This window comes from Folsomia candida, unplaced genomic scaffold (genome assembly GCF_002217175.1).
Source record: "Folsomia candida strain VU population unplaced genomic scaffold, ASM221717v1 Fcan01_Sc008, whole genome shotgun sequence".
Lineage (NCBI taxonomy): Eukaryota > Metazoa > Arthropoda > Collembola > Entomobryomorpha > Isotomidae > Folsomia > Folsomia candida.
In genome coordinates this window covers 2,450,415-2,464,521 of record NW_019091200.1, presented here as the reverse complement: position 1 = coordinate 2,464,521, position 14,107 = coordinate 2,450,415, and the positions used below count along the sequence as shown (strand labels likewise).

Here is a 14,107-nt window from a genome sequence, read left to right as displayed (position 1 = left end):
TGTGCCTCACACCTCGCTCGCATCAATCATCATCACCCACCGCAGTCACCTGACAATTTTTTTCGCAGTTTATTTATTAGTGAATACTTTTCCGATATTGCATCCGAAGAGTGAAGATGACATCATGGCAGTGCTGTTTTTATCCCCATCACACGTGTCGTTTTGTCGTCTTCTTGTCCTGTATTCTTGTGGGTTAACATTTCTTGGTGTTAGCAAATCATTCGTGCGGGCTCAGAGAGAGGATTATGACAATCCTGATGACGTGACCTTTCGCTGGGTGCCCGTCTCTGACACCGGTGGTGGTGGTGTTGGTGAGAGGAGAAGGGTCCGCGTGTACGGAACCGTGTCGAACTTTACCGCTGGGAACTTTATGAACACCAGCTACGCGACATTTTACGGAATTCCTTTCGCCCTCGCACCCACGAGCCACCTCCGCTTCACGAGACCCACGCTTCGCTATTTGGACAAGGATTTCCGTGCAACTGTTCCCCCTTTGGGATGTCCTCAGTTGTTTGGTGGTGGTGGTGGGGGGATGATCGGGTCGGAGGATTGTCTGCAATTGAACGTCTACGTCCCGACAATGACAGGAGGAGATTCGATGCCTGTGCTGGTCTGGATTCATGGGGACAATCCGGACCGTCTCACGGGTGCAAAAGTCCTGGCACCACTCACTTCCGGGAAAGCGATGGATATTGATCCGGCCTTCTTTATGCCGGGAAGAATGGTCGTCGTCGTCCCGCAGTATCGTTTGGGAACTTTGGGTACAGAAATGGAATTGTATGGGTCGCTATAAATTTTAAAATTCTTAAATTATAAATAGGATTCGCCTCTACGGTGAATGAGGACCTTTCCGGAAACAGTGGCCTTTTCGACATCCTGCTCAGTCTCGAATGGGTGGCCAAGTTCATCTCCCATTTTTCTGGTGACCCGGGCCAAGTGACGTTGCTGGGTGGGAGCTTGGTTGGTCTTCTTGCCACGACAGAACTTGGGAGAGGTTTCTTCCAGCGCGTCATTCTCATGGGCGGCGGCTCACCTATCAGTCCACTCATCGCGGTCGACCCCACGCCCAAGGTCACGTATGGCGAGGTGGCCCTGCAGAATGGCTGTCCCTCCTTCCCCTCCTCACATTTTGTCAGATGCATGCAGGCTAGGAGGGTTGGCTCCATTGTGGAGGCGGATGCCAGATTGGCGGTGAGTCGTTACATATTTACATATGAGGAAATATTTGCAGTGTTTCGGTTTCGGGTGCAAGAAATAAGGGCAAAAAGTGGTTACTTGCAGATATTTTGACCTGCAAAAAATGCACAGCGGAAGAAACCACGCCCCGACGCAATACTTTATAGGGCGCGTGGCTACATGGTGCAAGTTTCTTGCACCACGCATTTCTTGCGTTTCTTGCTTTACAACGCAAAAAATGTAGCAAACCCGCAAGAAACGAAATTCTAGAGCAAAAATTTACATATATTGACTTTGTTAATTTAGAAGGGACGTGGGGGAGGTTTGGCCAGAGCGAGGTTGCCACTTCCTGTCATCGAGAAGGAATCTGATGGTCGATTTCTGCCACCGCTGCTTTTTCGGACACCGACCACTTCGTTGGCGGAAGGAAGTTTCCACCACGTCCCGATCATGGTGGGCGTAACGGGGGCAGAGATGCAAGGATTTCTTACTGGTAAATTGAATCGTATTTATTAATTTACATATATATGCAGATCTTTTATAAATTTCTTTATGAATGTACGTGGATGGATTGACGTAGGCATTGCTGGGGCAGAGTCTGCGGACGAAGTAAAGGTTTTGTCCTCGCCTGACGTCCTCCAGAACTTTGTCCGGTCCTTGTTGATCCGAAGTGGGGGTGGGGCCATTGACCCAGACGCTGCCTCCACCCTTCTCGCTTTCGAGTACTTTGCCGGGTTGAACATCACGGAGAGACCGGAGCAGGCGTGGGATATTTTGGAAGAGGTTATTATGACATACAAACATAATTATCATAATTATTATTACAAATTATATGGTAATTTAGCTGTTGGGCGATATGATCTACACCATGCCGGCCCTGTCTATGGCGAAAATGTGGTCAAAACATGCTCCAGTATATTTCTACCTTTTCGATCATGGCGATTCTGGTGAGCATATAAACAGTATTTCGTTTCTTGCTGGTTTGCCACATTTCTTGCACTGCAAAAAAATGCAAGAAATGCGAGGTGCAAGAAAGTGCAAAGAAAGTGCAAGAAATATGCTTCATCTAGCCGTATGAAGTTTAGTGGCGGGGCGTCGTTTCTTGCGCCTTGCATTTCTTGCAAGTCAAAATAGCTGCAAGAAACCGCTTTCTTGAAAATGGTTACTGACACAATGCTCGAAATATTGCATACAAGAAAACTTTTAATTCATTTAAATCTCTAAATTTCTGTCAGCAAGCCACGGTTCCGATGTCGCCTTCCTCCTAAATGGTCACACGTCTCCTTCCGGTACTGATCGTGACCTTGCCGCCGTCATGACTTCCCTCTGGACGAGTTTCATCCACCAAGGAACACCTCTCAATGCGGGGATCCCATGGCCCGAATGGCGTGACACATCCGGTCGCCAAGTCCTACTCCTCTCGGGGGACGAAGTGGGCGTCGCGCGGGGGACGAGAGAACGGCAATTTCACCTCTGGAACACACTCCTCCCCGCAATTACCATGTCGAGCAGTAAGTGTCCCAAAGCGTCGTCTGCCTACTTGTCGTCAGCATCTCAATTGAAGAGCAGTCGGGGGAAGACAAGTCTTATTTTCAAAGATGTGGACGAGGCGGAAGTGGGCAAGACGTTCTTTACGATGCAACAACCACAAGTAGCACGTGATGATAAATAATAATTTGGTGCAATAAATCAGTATTAATTTTGTAACGTTAGTTTATTACCGCATTTTTATACTTGTGTATCTGACACAAAATCCTCACTTGTTTTAAATACAAATATTATCAGGATTCAAGTACGAGTAGTAATTTTAATCAATTGATTCAAACTTTACAAATAATATGGAGACAGTAAATAAAAGTATGTGTCAACCTGAATGATAATTAATTAAATCCGAATTAAATTAAATCAGTCAATCGAAGCGACGAATCATTGTGTCTTGTTCTTCAAGGTCCAAGATTACTTTCTTCCTCATATAAAAGATTGGACAATCTCGACTGCAATGCAAACAAAGTTGTTTATTATATAAATCAAGTGGGTACAAAAAACGACAAGGTGGATCAGAACGAATGCTACCTTGTGCAGAGAATGTCCTCATGAAGGGATCCTTGGCATCGCTGACATTGGGTCCATAAGCGATTATATTTTATCTGCAGGGTGGACAATTTGTTCAGCATGCCCATGTAAATCTCGGTCTCGTTGGATGAGCAGTGTTTACAAAGAGCGTTCTTATCGTCATCCTTCATCACAGATTTGCACCCGACGCAAACGGCTTTCTTGGTAGTGAACATAGCCAGAGCCCCGACTTTGGATGTCACTAAAACCTTGTGCCGTGTGTGATCTCCACCTACACATGCAGGGGAAGTTACTATTAATTATTCGATCTTAATTAATTTGGTATCTTTAGTTATACTCACGCAATAGGACTGATTCCGTCTTTTCGCCTAAAATGGGCTCAAAAATACGTGTGAGAGGTTTGCTCAATTGATTTTCAAGGTAGTAAAGATAGTCGATTGGAATGTTGTTCTCCAGCACATAGATTGGATCCTCTGCCTTGGCTGAAATCGTACAAAGTTAAAAAATGAAATGGACCCTGTCATTTGCTAACTAATAAACATTAGTTGTTGCTCACCATAAGCTGGAGTTCCTTTTGAAGCAGCAATGATAACGTAAGGCACACGATCTCCTAATTTAGGTGCAGTTCCAGGATCTCGCTTCTTCATTTTTTCCGCCAATACGACATGAGCTTGTTTTGCGGCATATTCTTTCTCAGTTTTCGTCAACTCTTTGGTGATGACGAGTTGAGAAATGTCCAGCTTGTTAAGGAGAAGCTCGGAGATGACATTTTTGGCGTAGCTGACTGCACCGAAGGGGTCCCTATTAAAAGAAAGGTTGAATTTTCTGGATTTCCACGTCAAATTAAAAAATAGAATTTTAGCAAGTAATTTGAAACCTTTGGACTAGGATTTTTTCCAGACAGGTATTCATCACTGTTGCGACGAGAGGACAATTGTCTCGACGAACCGTTTCGAGACCTTTGCAGTCCATTTTGTCATGTATTTCTGGCCGAGTGTAGTACAATCCGGCATAGCGTTTCTTGTTAATGAGCAAATACGGAAAGTACACCTGTCGCATTAGCATAAAAAACACACTCGTTAAAGTAAACTAAATATTCTCCAACGCAAACCTAGATATGCGTACCTTTTCAAACTCCAGTTTAATAGGAGCGATGAATTTTTCAGAGACGAATCCAGCCGCCTCGGTACCCAGTGCCATCGCTGCGGCCACATTATTCACCCCAAATCGCACCATGACAGAATCTGTGTCCCCATAAATGACCTTCGCGTCGTGCTCGTAGCCATTTGCGATGCAGAATTTCTGCTCCACCTCGTTCTTCGTGAGTTCGATCATCATCCGCCCAAAGGCCGTCACGCTCTGACTGATCTCCAGACAAGGCAACTTTCCAACCTGAGCCCCCGTAAATCCATACACAGAATTAGCACTGATTTTCAAAGCCAACTGTCGCCCATCCAACACTTTCCGTTTGAACTCGTCCTTCTCGTTTTTGAGATCGTTTTTCGCCTTCTTTCGCGCCGAGAGGAGGTCCTCCAGAATCACGGGGAGAATTCCTTTACGTACGGAACTCTTGACGAAGTAGTTGTTGGATGGAGTGCGGATGAAGGTGTCCGGATTCATTGGACCAATTTGGTTGGCTTTGAGTAGGGTGGTGTAGCATAAGTTGTGCGCCTGCATGATACTCGGATACAGCGAGGCAAAATCCAAGGTGGCGATGGGGACGTCGTAATAACCTCGAACTGGCTCGATTACAGTTGCCCCTTCGAACTGCTCGTCAGATCCGGATCCATGGTAGGTCGGCATCACGTAGTCGTAATCTTTCGCCTAGTGATGGAGTATAGAAAACATTAACTAACAATTAAACTCTCCCAGTATATGCTCACATATTTTGACCAAATTATATTTATGAAATTTCCTTGTTAAATTATTAATTACCTTTCGTAAAAGTTGAGAAACCACTTTGATCTGTTGTCCGCGAGTGAGCAAGTAGTGTAACGGAACTCCCGTGACCCTCGCCATTTCCATGTAATTGATGACACACATTAACTTATCCAACAATCGGAGTGGGAGGAGAGCATCTTTGAGACAATAGACGGCCAAGCGACGTCGCGTGTGCGCATTTCCATTTTGCAAGTCAGTGATGATTGAATGATGAACGTCCTCCTTTTGTTCCCCGAGGAAATGGAAGCTGACACTGTTCAAAGTGTAGGAACGCAGTTTGTAGTCGCGAACGAGAACGAGGAGCAGATCGAAGATGATTCTTCCTTCAATGTTGATAGACTTATTTTCTCTCCGACCCATTTGTTTGCTCTGTAAAACAACGTCCCTCGCCACGGATTTTATGGTTTTCACTCTGCCAAGAAAACTGGGACAAAAATATCAAATTTAATGATTTTGATTTGACAATTAGGATTTATAATTGTACTTTACTCACTGAAAACTGGTTGCTTTTAGATGCGTCGCTCGATTGATGAGGTACCATAAGTCAAAGTTGTTAATATTGTAGCCAGTGAGGATATCAGGATCCACGCGCCGCACAAATTCTGCCCACGCTTTGAGTAATTGATCCTCCGACTCGTAACACATCACTTGAGACCCGATAATCGGCGCGCACGTGTCCAGTGTGAAGATCATTCTAACGAAGGGCTCTATTGAATAATTGATAACAAAACGAATTATTATTTTTGCTATGTGATTTTAAATTGATTAGTTAATTACCAGTCTCTCCTTGTCGCACGACCATGTTTGCAATCTGGATGACTGGATCCTTATCCGGTTCGGGAAAAATCCCTTTCCGTCCAGCACACTCAATGTCGAACGATAGGATTCGAAAGGGGGCAACTTTACCCCATTCGCCTTCAGTCGAGTGAGAAATAAGGGCGTCGAAAGCAACATCAACCTCAATTTGACATAGAGTCGTCACGTTAGCATTTCCTCCGGGCGTGTTTACTAATCACAACGGCAAAAAGAACAGTTAATTAATCTCATTAAGTTATTAAATTATTAACGAATTATTACCATTTGCCAACTCTTTATTCCTCACAAAGTACTTTCCGGCCGGTAGCTCGACCCAGTTGCACCCAACAACATTTCTATCAACCATGAATCTGCTTTCAAAATCCAAATTAGACTCGAACGCTTGGTAGTTGCACGACCCTGCCAAACTTGGGATGAAGACCTCCCCCTTTTCCAGTAACCTCTTTGCTGCTGCTATTAATCTATAATTAATTAACGTTATTACATCATCACAATGCTACCAATCAAAATTATCACTGCATAGTGTATATACTTTTTACATGTAAATAGTCGCACTTACCGAGGCACGGCGAGTGTAATTTTGGCAAAGGGAGACTTATTTTCACCTCTGTAGCCGTAAATGTTAATTTTATAAACTAGTTCAACCATAAGGACGGCCTCCGTCACGTTGTCCTTGCTGGACCGCATATCCTTCAACAGTGCCTGATTTAAGGATTGTTTAAACTCGCCACAATGTCGGGAAGTGAACTGCTCTGGTACGGAGACGTAAAAATATGGCGAGAATCCATGAACATGACAGCATATTGCATGCCCATCTTCAGTGACACCGTACATCCTGATAAATAAATACATATTTTAATTAGTTATGTTTTAATTACTGAACTTTCATTAGTTACTAACCGAATAACAGGAACGGGTCCCATTTTAGCCCCTGGCATGCCTGGGATAGGCTTGGAAGAAATGTAATGATCCAGCACCATTTGTTGGAAGGGCAAGTTCTTCTTCTTCGGATCCCATTCTTTGATAGGGGGCCGTCCCCATTGTTCATACAGTGCTTCGAGATCAACGTTGGTCTCAACTTCGTCATCGTTAAGTTCGCCATTATCTTGGGATTCTGGATCTATCGGACCCATGTCCATGTCCTCATCGAATTCCATGTTATCGTCACCTTCCATGTCATCCATGTCTTCATCGTCGTCAGCAATGCGAGGTTTCTTTGCTGGATTGTCCCCATTTTGTTTCTTAACCCATGAAGAGGAGGATGTCCCCTTTGGTGGAGGTCCCATTGGCTTTTTTTGCCACTTTGACATTTTCCAGCGCTACTGCTGAGGTATGTATTTTTTATGCGGTCTCGCCTTCTGAAATCGAGTAGCGCCCAAGAAAGTTTACCGATTACTAATTTGTAAATGTTGTGAGATTTATGATATACAAGACTATTTGTTAATCATAATTATTGCTTAATTAATCGACTTGACTTACCTTAAATACTTTACTCCAATTAATTAATTAAAGTTAATATTTTACGCAAACAAGCCCGTTTGTTGTGGAGGGATTCATGGAACGACTGATTGAACGCACAAAGAACGTGTGGCGAAGAAACCCGCCTCCTGATTTCTCAATGTTCCCGACATGACGAAAGAGAAGCATGAAAATTCATGAAAAATATTCATGCAAATTTCTAACGTATTATTTATTATTAACATAAACATTGATAAACTATGAAATACACTTAGTTGGCTTGGGGAGTAGAGGAAAAACCCGATGTTGGTGGGTTGGGAAAACCTTTACTTGATCCGGATAGGCGTCCGAGATCACCATTCGGCCCCTTACATGATTTTTGTAAATAAAACGACCTATCATTTAAAATATAAAATAATTCTTCTAATCCTCGTTGACTGGGGACAGCTCCCATGATTGATGCCGCATTCCCGCGTTGAACTGCCAAACTAATCCGTTGAATGAGAAAAGTTGTCGACATTGGTCCAGTGACATCCTTCATCCTCCTCCCAACATCTTGGATGAACTTCAACCCTTCCGTCCCCCATACTCCTGATGTCTCGACAGCCACCGGAACAAAGATATATTGTTTTTCAAGTTCAGAGTAAAGTTTGTGTTTTTTGGTCTCGGCTAGTTTTGCTGCTGTGCCAGCATGTCTAAGTGTGTGAGAGAGATAAGAGGGGGCAAAAGTGTCTGTACATGTAAAGTCCCATATTAGTGAGCGTCCCTGTTTGTAAGGTATTAGTGTTAGACCATCCGGTCTTTTTCCATCTGTCCTACAACACCCTAATGGTTCCCTAATGCTTGGTATGTCTGCAGAAATTAAGGCTCTCTTTATAATGTCATTGGCTTGCGTATGTCTAGAGTGCCTGCCAGCACTTTTTTTACATGAAAGACCATGTAAGCCTAGTTCATCTACTTGTGCGCCGCAAACACATTTATGAGGGAAACATAAATTTAACCCTAACCTCAAACCTATTGCAATCCTGAAGGAATTATCGTCTAAAAGTGTGCCTAAATTCCTCGATGGTAAAGCTTGCAACCATGCACCTGATTCTTTTGACCTTGATGCCAAAATCCTAGCAGTATTTATTGGGGTGGTGGATGATTCCAGGATACGTGAAGATACGTAATTGAAAATTGGACTTTCCCAGGATGATTGAAAAGAAGTAATTGTACTGCGAGGTAGTTCTTCACAACTAATTGACTTCCACAAGTCCTGTGCCTCGGTCACAAGTGAATCGGACAAAGCAGTGACATACGAGGGCAAAATTAAAGAAACCAAGTCAGTGGTGGCAAATGAAGATGCAAGGAAACATGGAGTTGCTAATGTTTTAGATTGTCTAATTCCTAAACCACCTAATTTAATTGGTAATGCAATTTCTTCTAAAGACAAAGGATTAATTTGGCAATTTGTAATTTGTTCTAAGGCATTATGGAGCAATGAATCAAACTCCTCTAGCAAATGTGGAGATTTAAAAATAGGGGCTGCCCTTAGTAGATAAACTAATCGTGGAATAGCTAGTGAATGTTTCAAGAGATAATACGCAATATGGCTTGGAATGGAATGCAATCGACCAGCCATGTTAGTAAAAGCGTGAATCTTTTTGCGGAAAACATGTTCAATAGATTCAAGAGTCAAAGGTGCACCTAAAAGTTCAGCATTTTCCTGAGTCATACATGAAATACCTGGTGCAACTGATTGGAAAGATTCTAGTATACATTGCGTGTTAGTTTGTGGACCTAAAACTGAAACCTCACATTTATCAAAGTTCAATTCTAAACCTACTTCATTTGCACATGAGATAATATGTTGAAAATCGTCTAACACTGTAGTAGGATTGCCACCTAATGTACCATCATCTAAGTACCACATATTAAATTCTGACCCTAAATTTGAAATGACTGGATGCAAGGTTAAACAGAAAAGTGGTGGACCTAACGGATCTCCTTGTTGAACACCTCTACATGAATCAATTAAAGAAGAATTCCACACAAGACTGGATGAGAATCTATAGCACTGATTAATATAAGGATACAAAGTTGGTACAAGTTCGTTCCCAATTTCCAATTTCCCTCTATCTACCATATTAAATGCATTCTTAAAATCGATTTTAAGGAAGGCTGTAGGTGATTGATGTGGAAAGGAAAAGAATCTACGGGCAGCGTGTGCTCCTGCTTCAGCACCATTTTTTACGTTGAAACCTACTTGGACTGGACTAAAATAATCCTGAAAGACATGATTCATGACCTTCACACAAATCTTTGAAACTATTCTACGATAAGTGCAACCTACCGCTATAGGTCTAATACCACCTGATTTCTTTTTAAGGGCCGTAAGACTTGCACCGTAAATGAAAGGACAAATATCTAAAGGAACTTTTCCTGCTAACATAAAATTGCAAAATTTTGTAAGAGATTCTAACAATTGAGTTCCTACGTCACCAGTATGTTGTGAAACTAGATCTTTCAGAATTTGTGGTCGTAATGCATCTAAACCCCCTGCTGAACCACTAGGAAATGAGAATATTGCTGAGATAACCTGCTCTGTTGTCGTAGTAAATGGTGGAATGTTAGGCTCATCTAATACAGTAAAATTGTCTAAAGATTGTTGTGGGTGCTTTTCTACAAGTGTGTCCAAAGTCGCTGAAGAATTGGGAGCGACAACATCATCTGATGTTAAAAGCCGTATCGCGCCACGAATATTTCCTTCGGAAACTTTAGATATGACTTTTGGCCCTATGTCGTTGATTTTGCTACCTGACTTATCAAAGACTGAATTTTTGGATGAAAGTGAAATGAGATAGTCCTGATAAGTATTTTTATCTAAGGATTCAAAAATAGATAAATTATTTCTAATTTTGTTGTTAAGACTTTGACCATTCTTTATATTTGCCCTTGAATCACATTGTAATGTTACATATGGAAAAGTCAAAAGAAGGTGCCATGCCTCTGGTGTGTTTTCAGTTATGCATTTATCTATGGCTGACTTGATTGATTGTGCTACCGGAATTCTACAGGCCTTGGGGCATTGTTTGAGAGTTGGACAATTTTGCCTAAGAGAGGAAATAATAGATTTGAAATCAAAAACAGTTTCTGGAACTTGTTCTGATTTTAACTGGATCCCTACGTAATGATATTTCGAAGCGCCATGAAATTCTGTCCTAAGTCTTTTGGTCCTAATGTTTGAAAATGAATTTTTTATCAATTTCCCAATTTCTGCATCGTTTAAGGGTTTGAAAATGCCTAACGAGTCCTGTCTATACGCTTCATGTAACAGATTTTTCTCAATTATACCTCCTGGGACTATATTGTTATTTAGCCACTCTAATGTGAGAGATGTACATGTTGCTTTGCTAGATATAAAATTTGAAAGTGGTGTACTTAATGTAGAAATTGGTTGTGATGCACGTGGATTTGTACAGGGGCTTGACTGTATAATTTGACTATGTGTGCCTAGAGTAGACTGATTTGCAGGCGACGGTGTGTTTGAGTTTACTTGGGGGCCTATTTGTGTATGTATTTGGGGACAGTTTGCGCAGAACCAGTCATCTTCAGGAATGGCCTGCAAAAGAAGACAAGAGGTGTGATACCACAAAAGACATGCAGAACATTCTATCCACTCATCTGTTGCTGAAGATGATGGTCCTGGGCAGCCCGACACCGGACAGAAAAGGTCATCGGAAACGGGATTTAAACCCTCGGTGGTATGGGGGAGCGGTCGGGAGGATGTGGGAGGAGGACATTTTCTTGGTCCTGTCCTCTTCTTTTGCTTATTCCTCTTCTTTCTTGGTCCTGGATGTGGTCGTGATGAGGATGATGATGGCGGCGGCAGCGGGGACGATGACGGCGGCAGCGGGGGTGATGACGATGATGGCGGGAGGGGAGGAAGTAGCGTCAAGTTTACATATTTCCATATATCTAGTGACTTGAAGAGCGGCATCGTGGTCTGACGACTTGTATCCAACAATACTGGCAATTTCCTTCCACGCTTAAAATATATAGACGGGGGCGGAATTCAAGAGTGAAAGTAGAGGGACTTCCAACGATAGATAAGTAGTATCTCCGGTGTAAGTTACCAAGTCAAGTTTTAAGTGCGGTGGTGATAGAAAAAGTGAGAACATGGATAAAGCTTTAAAAAATAGCAATCGTACCGGAGGAAAACTTAAGTGCAGTTTATAAATTTCATCATTCATAAATTTTTGCAAATTTCTTAAAATTACTACCGACCGACTTCCATAGAAGTTTACTACGTAATTTGCATGACACACATTTCCGGTAGAAACCAACTTTTGGAGCTATAAAAGTAATTAAATTATAGTCATCATGTCATCATCATCACTTTTATGTCGACTCGTCAGTTTCAGACACTTATCTCATCCCCCGATTAGTCGAAGCAGCGTCGTCTTCTGCTTCCGGTCTCTGTCCAATCGCCCAAAAAATAACCGTTTTCACTCCGCCCTTCTCGCAGCTCTAGCCACGACAAAGACGCTGTTCAAGCAGACAATTAGCCGGATCTTGTCCCCTCCAGATGATGCCCAAGTGTTTAAGACTGGGGCTCACTCGATAGGTCAGTTCAAATTGTCGGCATGCGAATTGTCGCCAAAATGATCATAATCAGCACATTTTCGTCATTTCTTCTCGGTTGTAGGAAATTCTGGAAGATAAAATTGTGCATAATGTCGTCGCCAATTTTTTAAACAAATACAATCCAAAGACAGTGTTTGAAGGAATAGATCTCGAGTTGAAGAGGCCTTCATAAAAATTGGAACTCATTGAAACTAGCTTGAAAAACGCCATTCTATCAATCAACTTACTGCCTACAAATTTGACGTCCAGAATTTTGAAATAAATTCCCAGAGCAGAGAAATGATTGAAAATGTGTTTATTTTGACGATTTTGGTGATGACTCATCGTCATCGAGTCTTGCTTTTATGTATTTATGAAATTCTATCATTATTTCGTGAATCCGCAGGGTCAAAAGTGTTAGCCGGGAGCAGTATTCTCGGTCTAGGTGGTCTCTGTTACTACGGGATCATTCATCACCCCGACATCATCCCGACCGCCCGGAATCGACATAATCTCTGGCCTGACCATGTCCGTTGGAGGGTGCGGTCCGCTTTTGGCTATCTCGGTCTCTCCGCCATCGTCACGGCGGCCTCTACGTGGGCCATTTTCCGCTCGAGAGCCTTCATGCGACTCATCCACTCCGCCCCCTGGCTCATTTTTGCGTCCTCACTCGCACTCCAAATTGGCACCGGCGTCGTCCTCTTGTTCGTAAACATAGCCATGCCTTATCCACTAATTAATTGGTTATCATGAATTTTTATGCAAATGATACAATTGTAGGACCAGTTCGTACACCCGAGGGTCGTACATAAACGTGAAGGAGTTCATGTGGCTGGTTCACTGCTCTCTTTTGGGAATCACGATTGCGCCAATGTGCTACGTCGGCGGATTTCTCGTCTCTCGAGCGTATAGTTTAATTACCGAATAAAAATATACCCGGGCATTTATTGATACTAAAAGTGGAGGCCTCTCAGAGTATGCTCTCCGATTTTGTGGAAACTAGTCTCAATCGATCATAAATTTAATTAGGATGAAATTTGCAAAAGAAATGATCTCCAAATGCGCAGGTTTCGCAGAGATATTTCCATCCAACGAGGATTGACAAACTTTACACAAGCGTTTTTTCTTCTTCTTCCCATTTTATACATCCATGTCGGATCCAAATATCTCTGCGAAACGAGACCATTTTGAGAGATTGTGTCGTTTACGAATTTAATACTAATTAAATTTGTGATGGATATATAGACACTAATTTAGTCAAAATCGTGGAGAGTGCGCAGGGAGACCTCCATAATGACTTTCATGAATATTTTACAGATTTCTCATGACTGGCAGTATCATCTCGGCGCTGGCTCTACTCGCATATACCGCTCCAGAATCGACCTTTCTTCCCTGGAGCCTCCCCCTCGGCATGGGTCTCGGCATCGTGTTTGCCGCTTCAACCGGTAAAAAAACTTCCCCAAGACAATAAAACGCCCGGGTAATTATTTATTACCAATTTTCCACGCAGGTTCCTTCCTCATCCCTCAGTCGACCCGGTTGGGGAGCTCCCTCTTCGCCGTGTACTTGTACGGGGGGATGATCCTCTTTGGTGCCATGCTCCTCCACGATGTTCAACGCGTCCTCCAAACGGCAGAAAAACTCCCGTTCGACCCTGACCGACCCGACACGTTTGACCCCATCAACGCCGCGATGGCCATGTACATGGACTGTCTCAACATCTTTGTCAGATTCGTCCAGTTATTCGCCTTGCAAGAGGTGGCCAAGAGGATTAAAAAGTGATGCCAACTAAATTTCTCATTATTTATTTACATAAATGACGACGATACAGAGAAAAATAAGTATTCCATCGCACTATAAAATTTATCTTGACATTAATGACATTTCGTAAAAGTTTCCCGATTGAATTTTCAAATTTCTCAATATTTATTTAAGTACAAAGAAAAATACCCCATCGCCCTGAAAAATATTAGAATTTTGCTCACTGCGACATACTTCTTGACATTTATTACGTAAAAGTTGTCCATTTGGTAAG

At 42.6% G+C, this 14,107-nt stretch overlaps 3 protein-coding genes across 4 annotated transcripts; 2 read left to right on the top strand and 1 right to left on the bottom strand.

Moving 5' to 3' along the window:
• Positions 1–11: 11 nt before the first annotated feature.
• LOC110853193 (pyrethroid hydrolase Ces2e) lies at positions 12–3,065 on the top strand. 2 transcript variants are annotated; one of them, XM_035854628.1, is made up of 6 exons: positions 12–761; positions 821–1,191; positions 1,483–1,669; positions 1,757–1,959; positions 2,021–2,123; positions 2,412–3,065. In XM_035854628.1, the coding sequence occupies exons 1-6, from the start codon at positions 125–127 to the stop codon at positions 2,846–2,848; spliced, it is 1,938 nt and encodes a 645-aa protein (XP_035710521.1). In that variant the 5' UTR covers positions 12–124; the 3' UTR covers positions 2,849–3,065. The 2 variants fall into 2 exon arrangements, with proteins under 2 accessions (XP_035710521.1, XP_035710522.1); XM_035854629.1 differs by having other exon boundaries at positions 2,416–2,584.
• LOC110852860 (DNA polymerase delta catalytic subunit) lies at positions 2,890–7,625 on the bottom strand. Its single transcript, XM_022100988.2, has 13 exons — positions 7,486–7,625; positions 6,907–7,364; positions 6,566–6,841; positions 6,268–6,467; positions 5,968–6,198; positions 5,684–5,897; positions 5,185–5,614; positions 4,375–5,073; positions 4,127–4,299; positions 3,806–4,050; positions 3,591–3,731; positions 3,250–3,520; positions 2,890–3,170 (listed from the first exon to the last, which is right to left on the bottom strand). The coding sequence occupies exons 2-13, from the start codon at positions 7,314–7,316 to the stop codon at positions 3,086–3,088; spliced, it is 3,375 nt and encodes a 1,124-aa protein (XP_021956680.1). The 5' UTR covers positions 7,317–7,364; positions 7,486–7,625; the 3' UTR covers positions 2,890–3,085.
• A 3,844-nt stretch (positions 7,626–11,469) lies between these two features.
• On the top strand, positions 11,470–14,039 carry LOC110853192 (growth hormone-inducible transmembrane protein). Its single transcript, XM_035854625.1, has 5 exons — positions 11,470–12,073; positions 12,479–12,776; positions 12,853–12,978; positions 13,390–13,517; positions 13,583–14,039. The coding sequence occupies exons 1-5, from the start codon at positions 11,830–11,832 to the stop codon at positions 13,852–13,854; spliced, it is 1,068 nt and encodes a 355-aa protein (XP_035710518.1). The 5' UTR covers positions 11,470–11,829; the 3' UTR covers positions 13,855–14,039.
• The last annotated feature ends 68 nt before the right edge of the window (positions 14,040–14,107 follow it).

Coding starts and splice junctions, on each gene's coding strand:
- LOC110853193 (XM_035854628.1), top strand. CDS start 125: ATGGCAGTGCTGTTTTTATCCCCATCACACGTGTCGTTTTGTCGTCTT. Junction 762..820: donor GTATCGTTTGGGAACTTTGG/GTACAGAAATGG, acceptor AATTATAAATAG/GATTCGCCTCTACGGTGAAT. Junction 2,124..2,411: donor TTTCGATCATGGCGATTCTG/GTGAGCATATAA, acceptor AATTTCTGTCAG/CAAGCCACGGTTCCGATGTC.
- LOC110852860 (XM_022100988.2), bottom strand. CDS start 7,316: ATGTCAAAGTGGCAAAAAAAGCCAATGGGACCTCCACCAAAGGGGACA. Junction 5,615..5,683: donor CTAAAAGCAACCAGTTTTCA/GTGAGTAAAGTA, acceptor TTTTTGTCCCAG/TTTTCTTGGCAGAGTGAAAA. Junction 3,521..3,590: donor GACGGAATCAGTCCTATTGC/GTGAGTATAACT, acceptor CTGCATGTGTAG/GTGGAGATCACACACGGCAC.
- LOC110853192 (XM_035854625.1), top strand. CDS start 11,830: ATGTCATCATCATCACTTTTATGTCGACTCGTCAGTTTCAGACACTTA. Junction 12,777..12,852: donor GGCACCGGCGTCGTCCTCTT/GTTCGTAAACAT, acceptor ATACAATTGTAG/GACCAGTTCGTACACCCGAG. Junction 12,979..13,389: donor GGATTTCTCGTCTCTCGAGC/GTATAGTTTAAT, acceptor AATATTTTACAG/ATTTCTCATGACTGGCAGTA.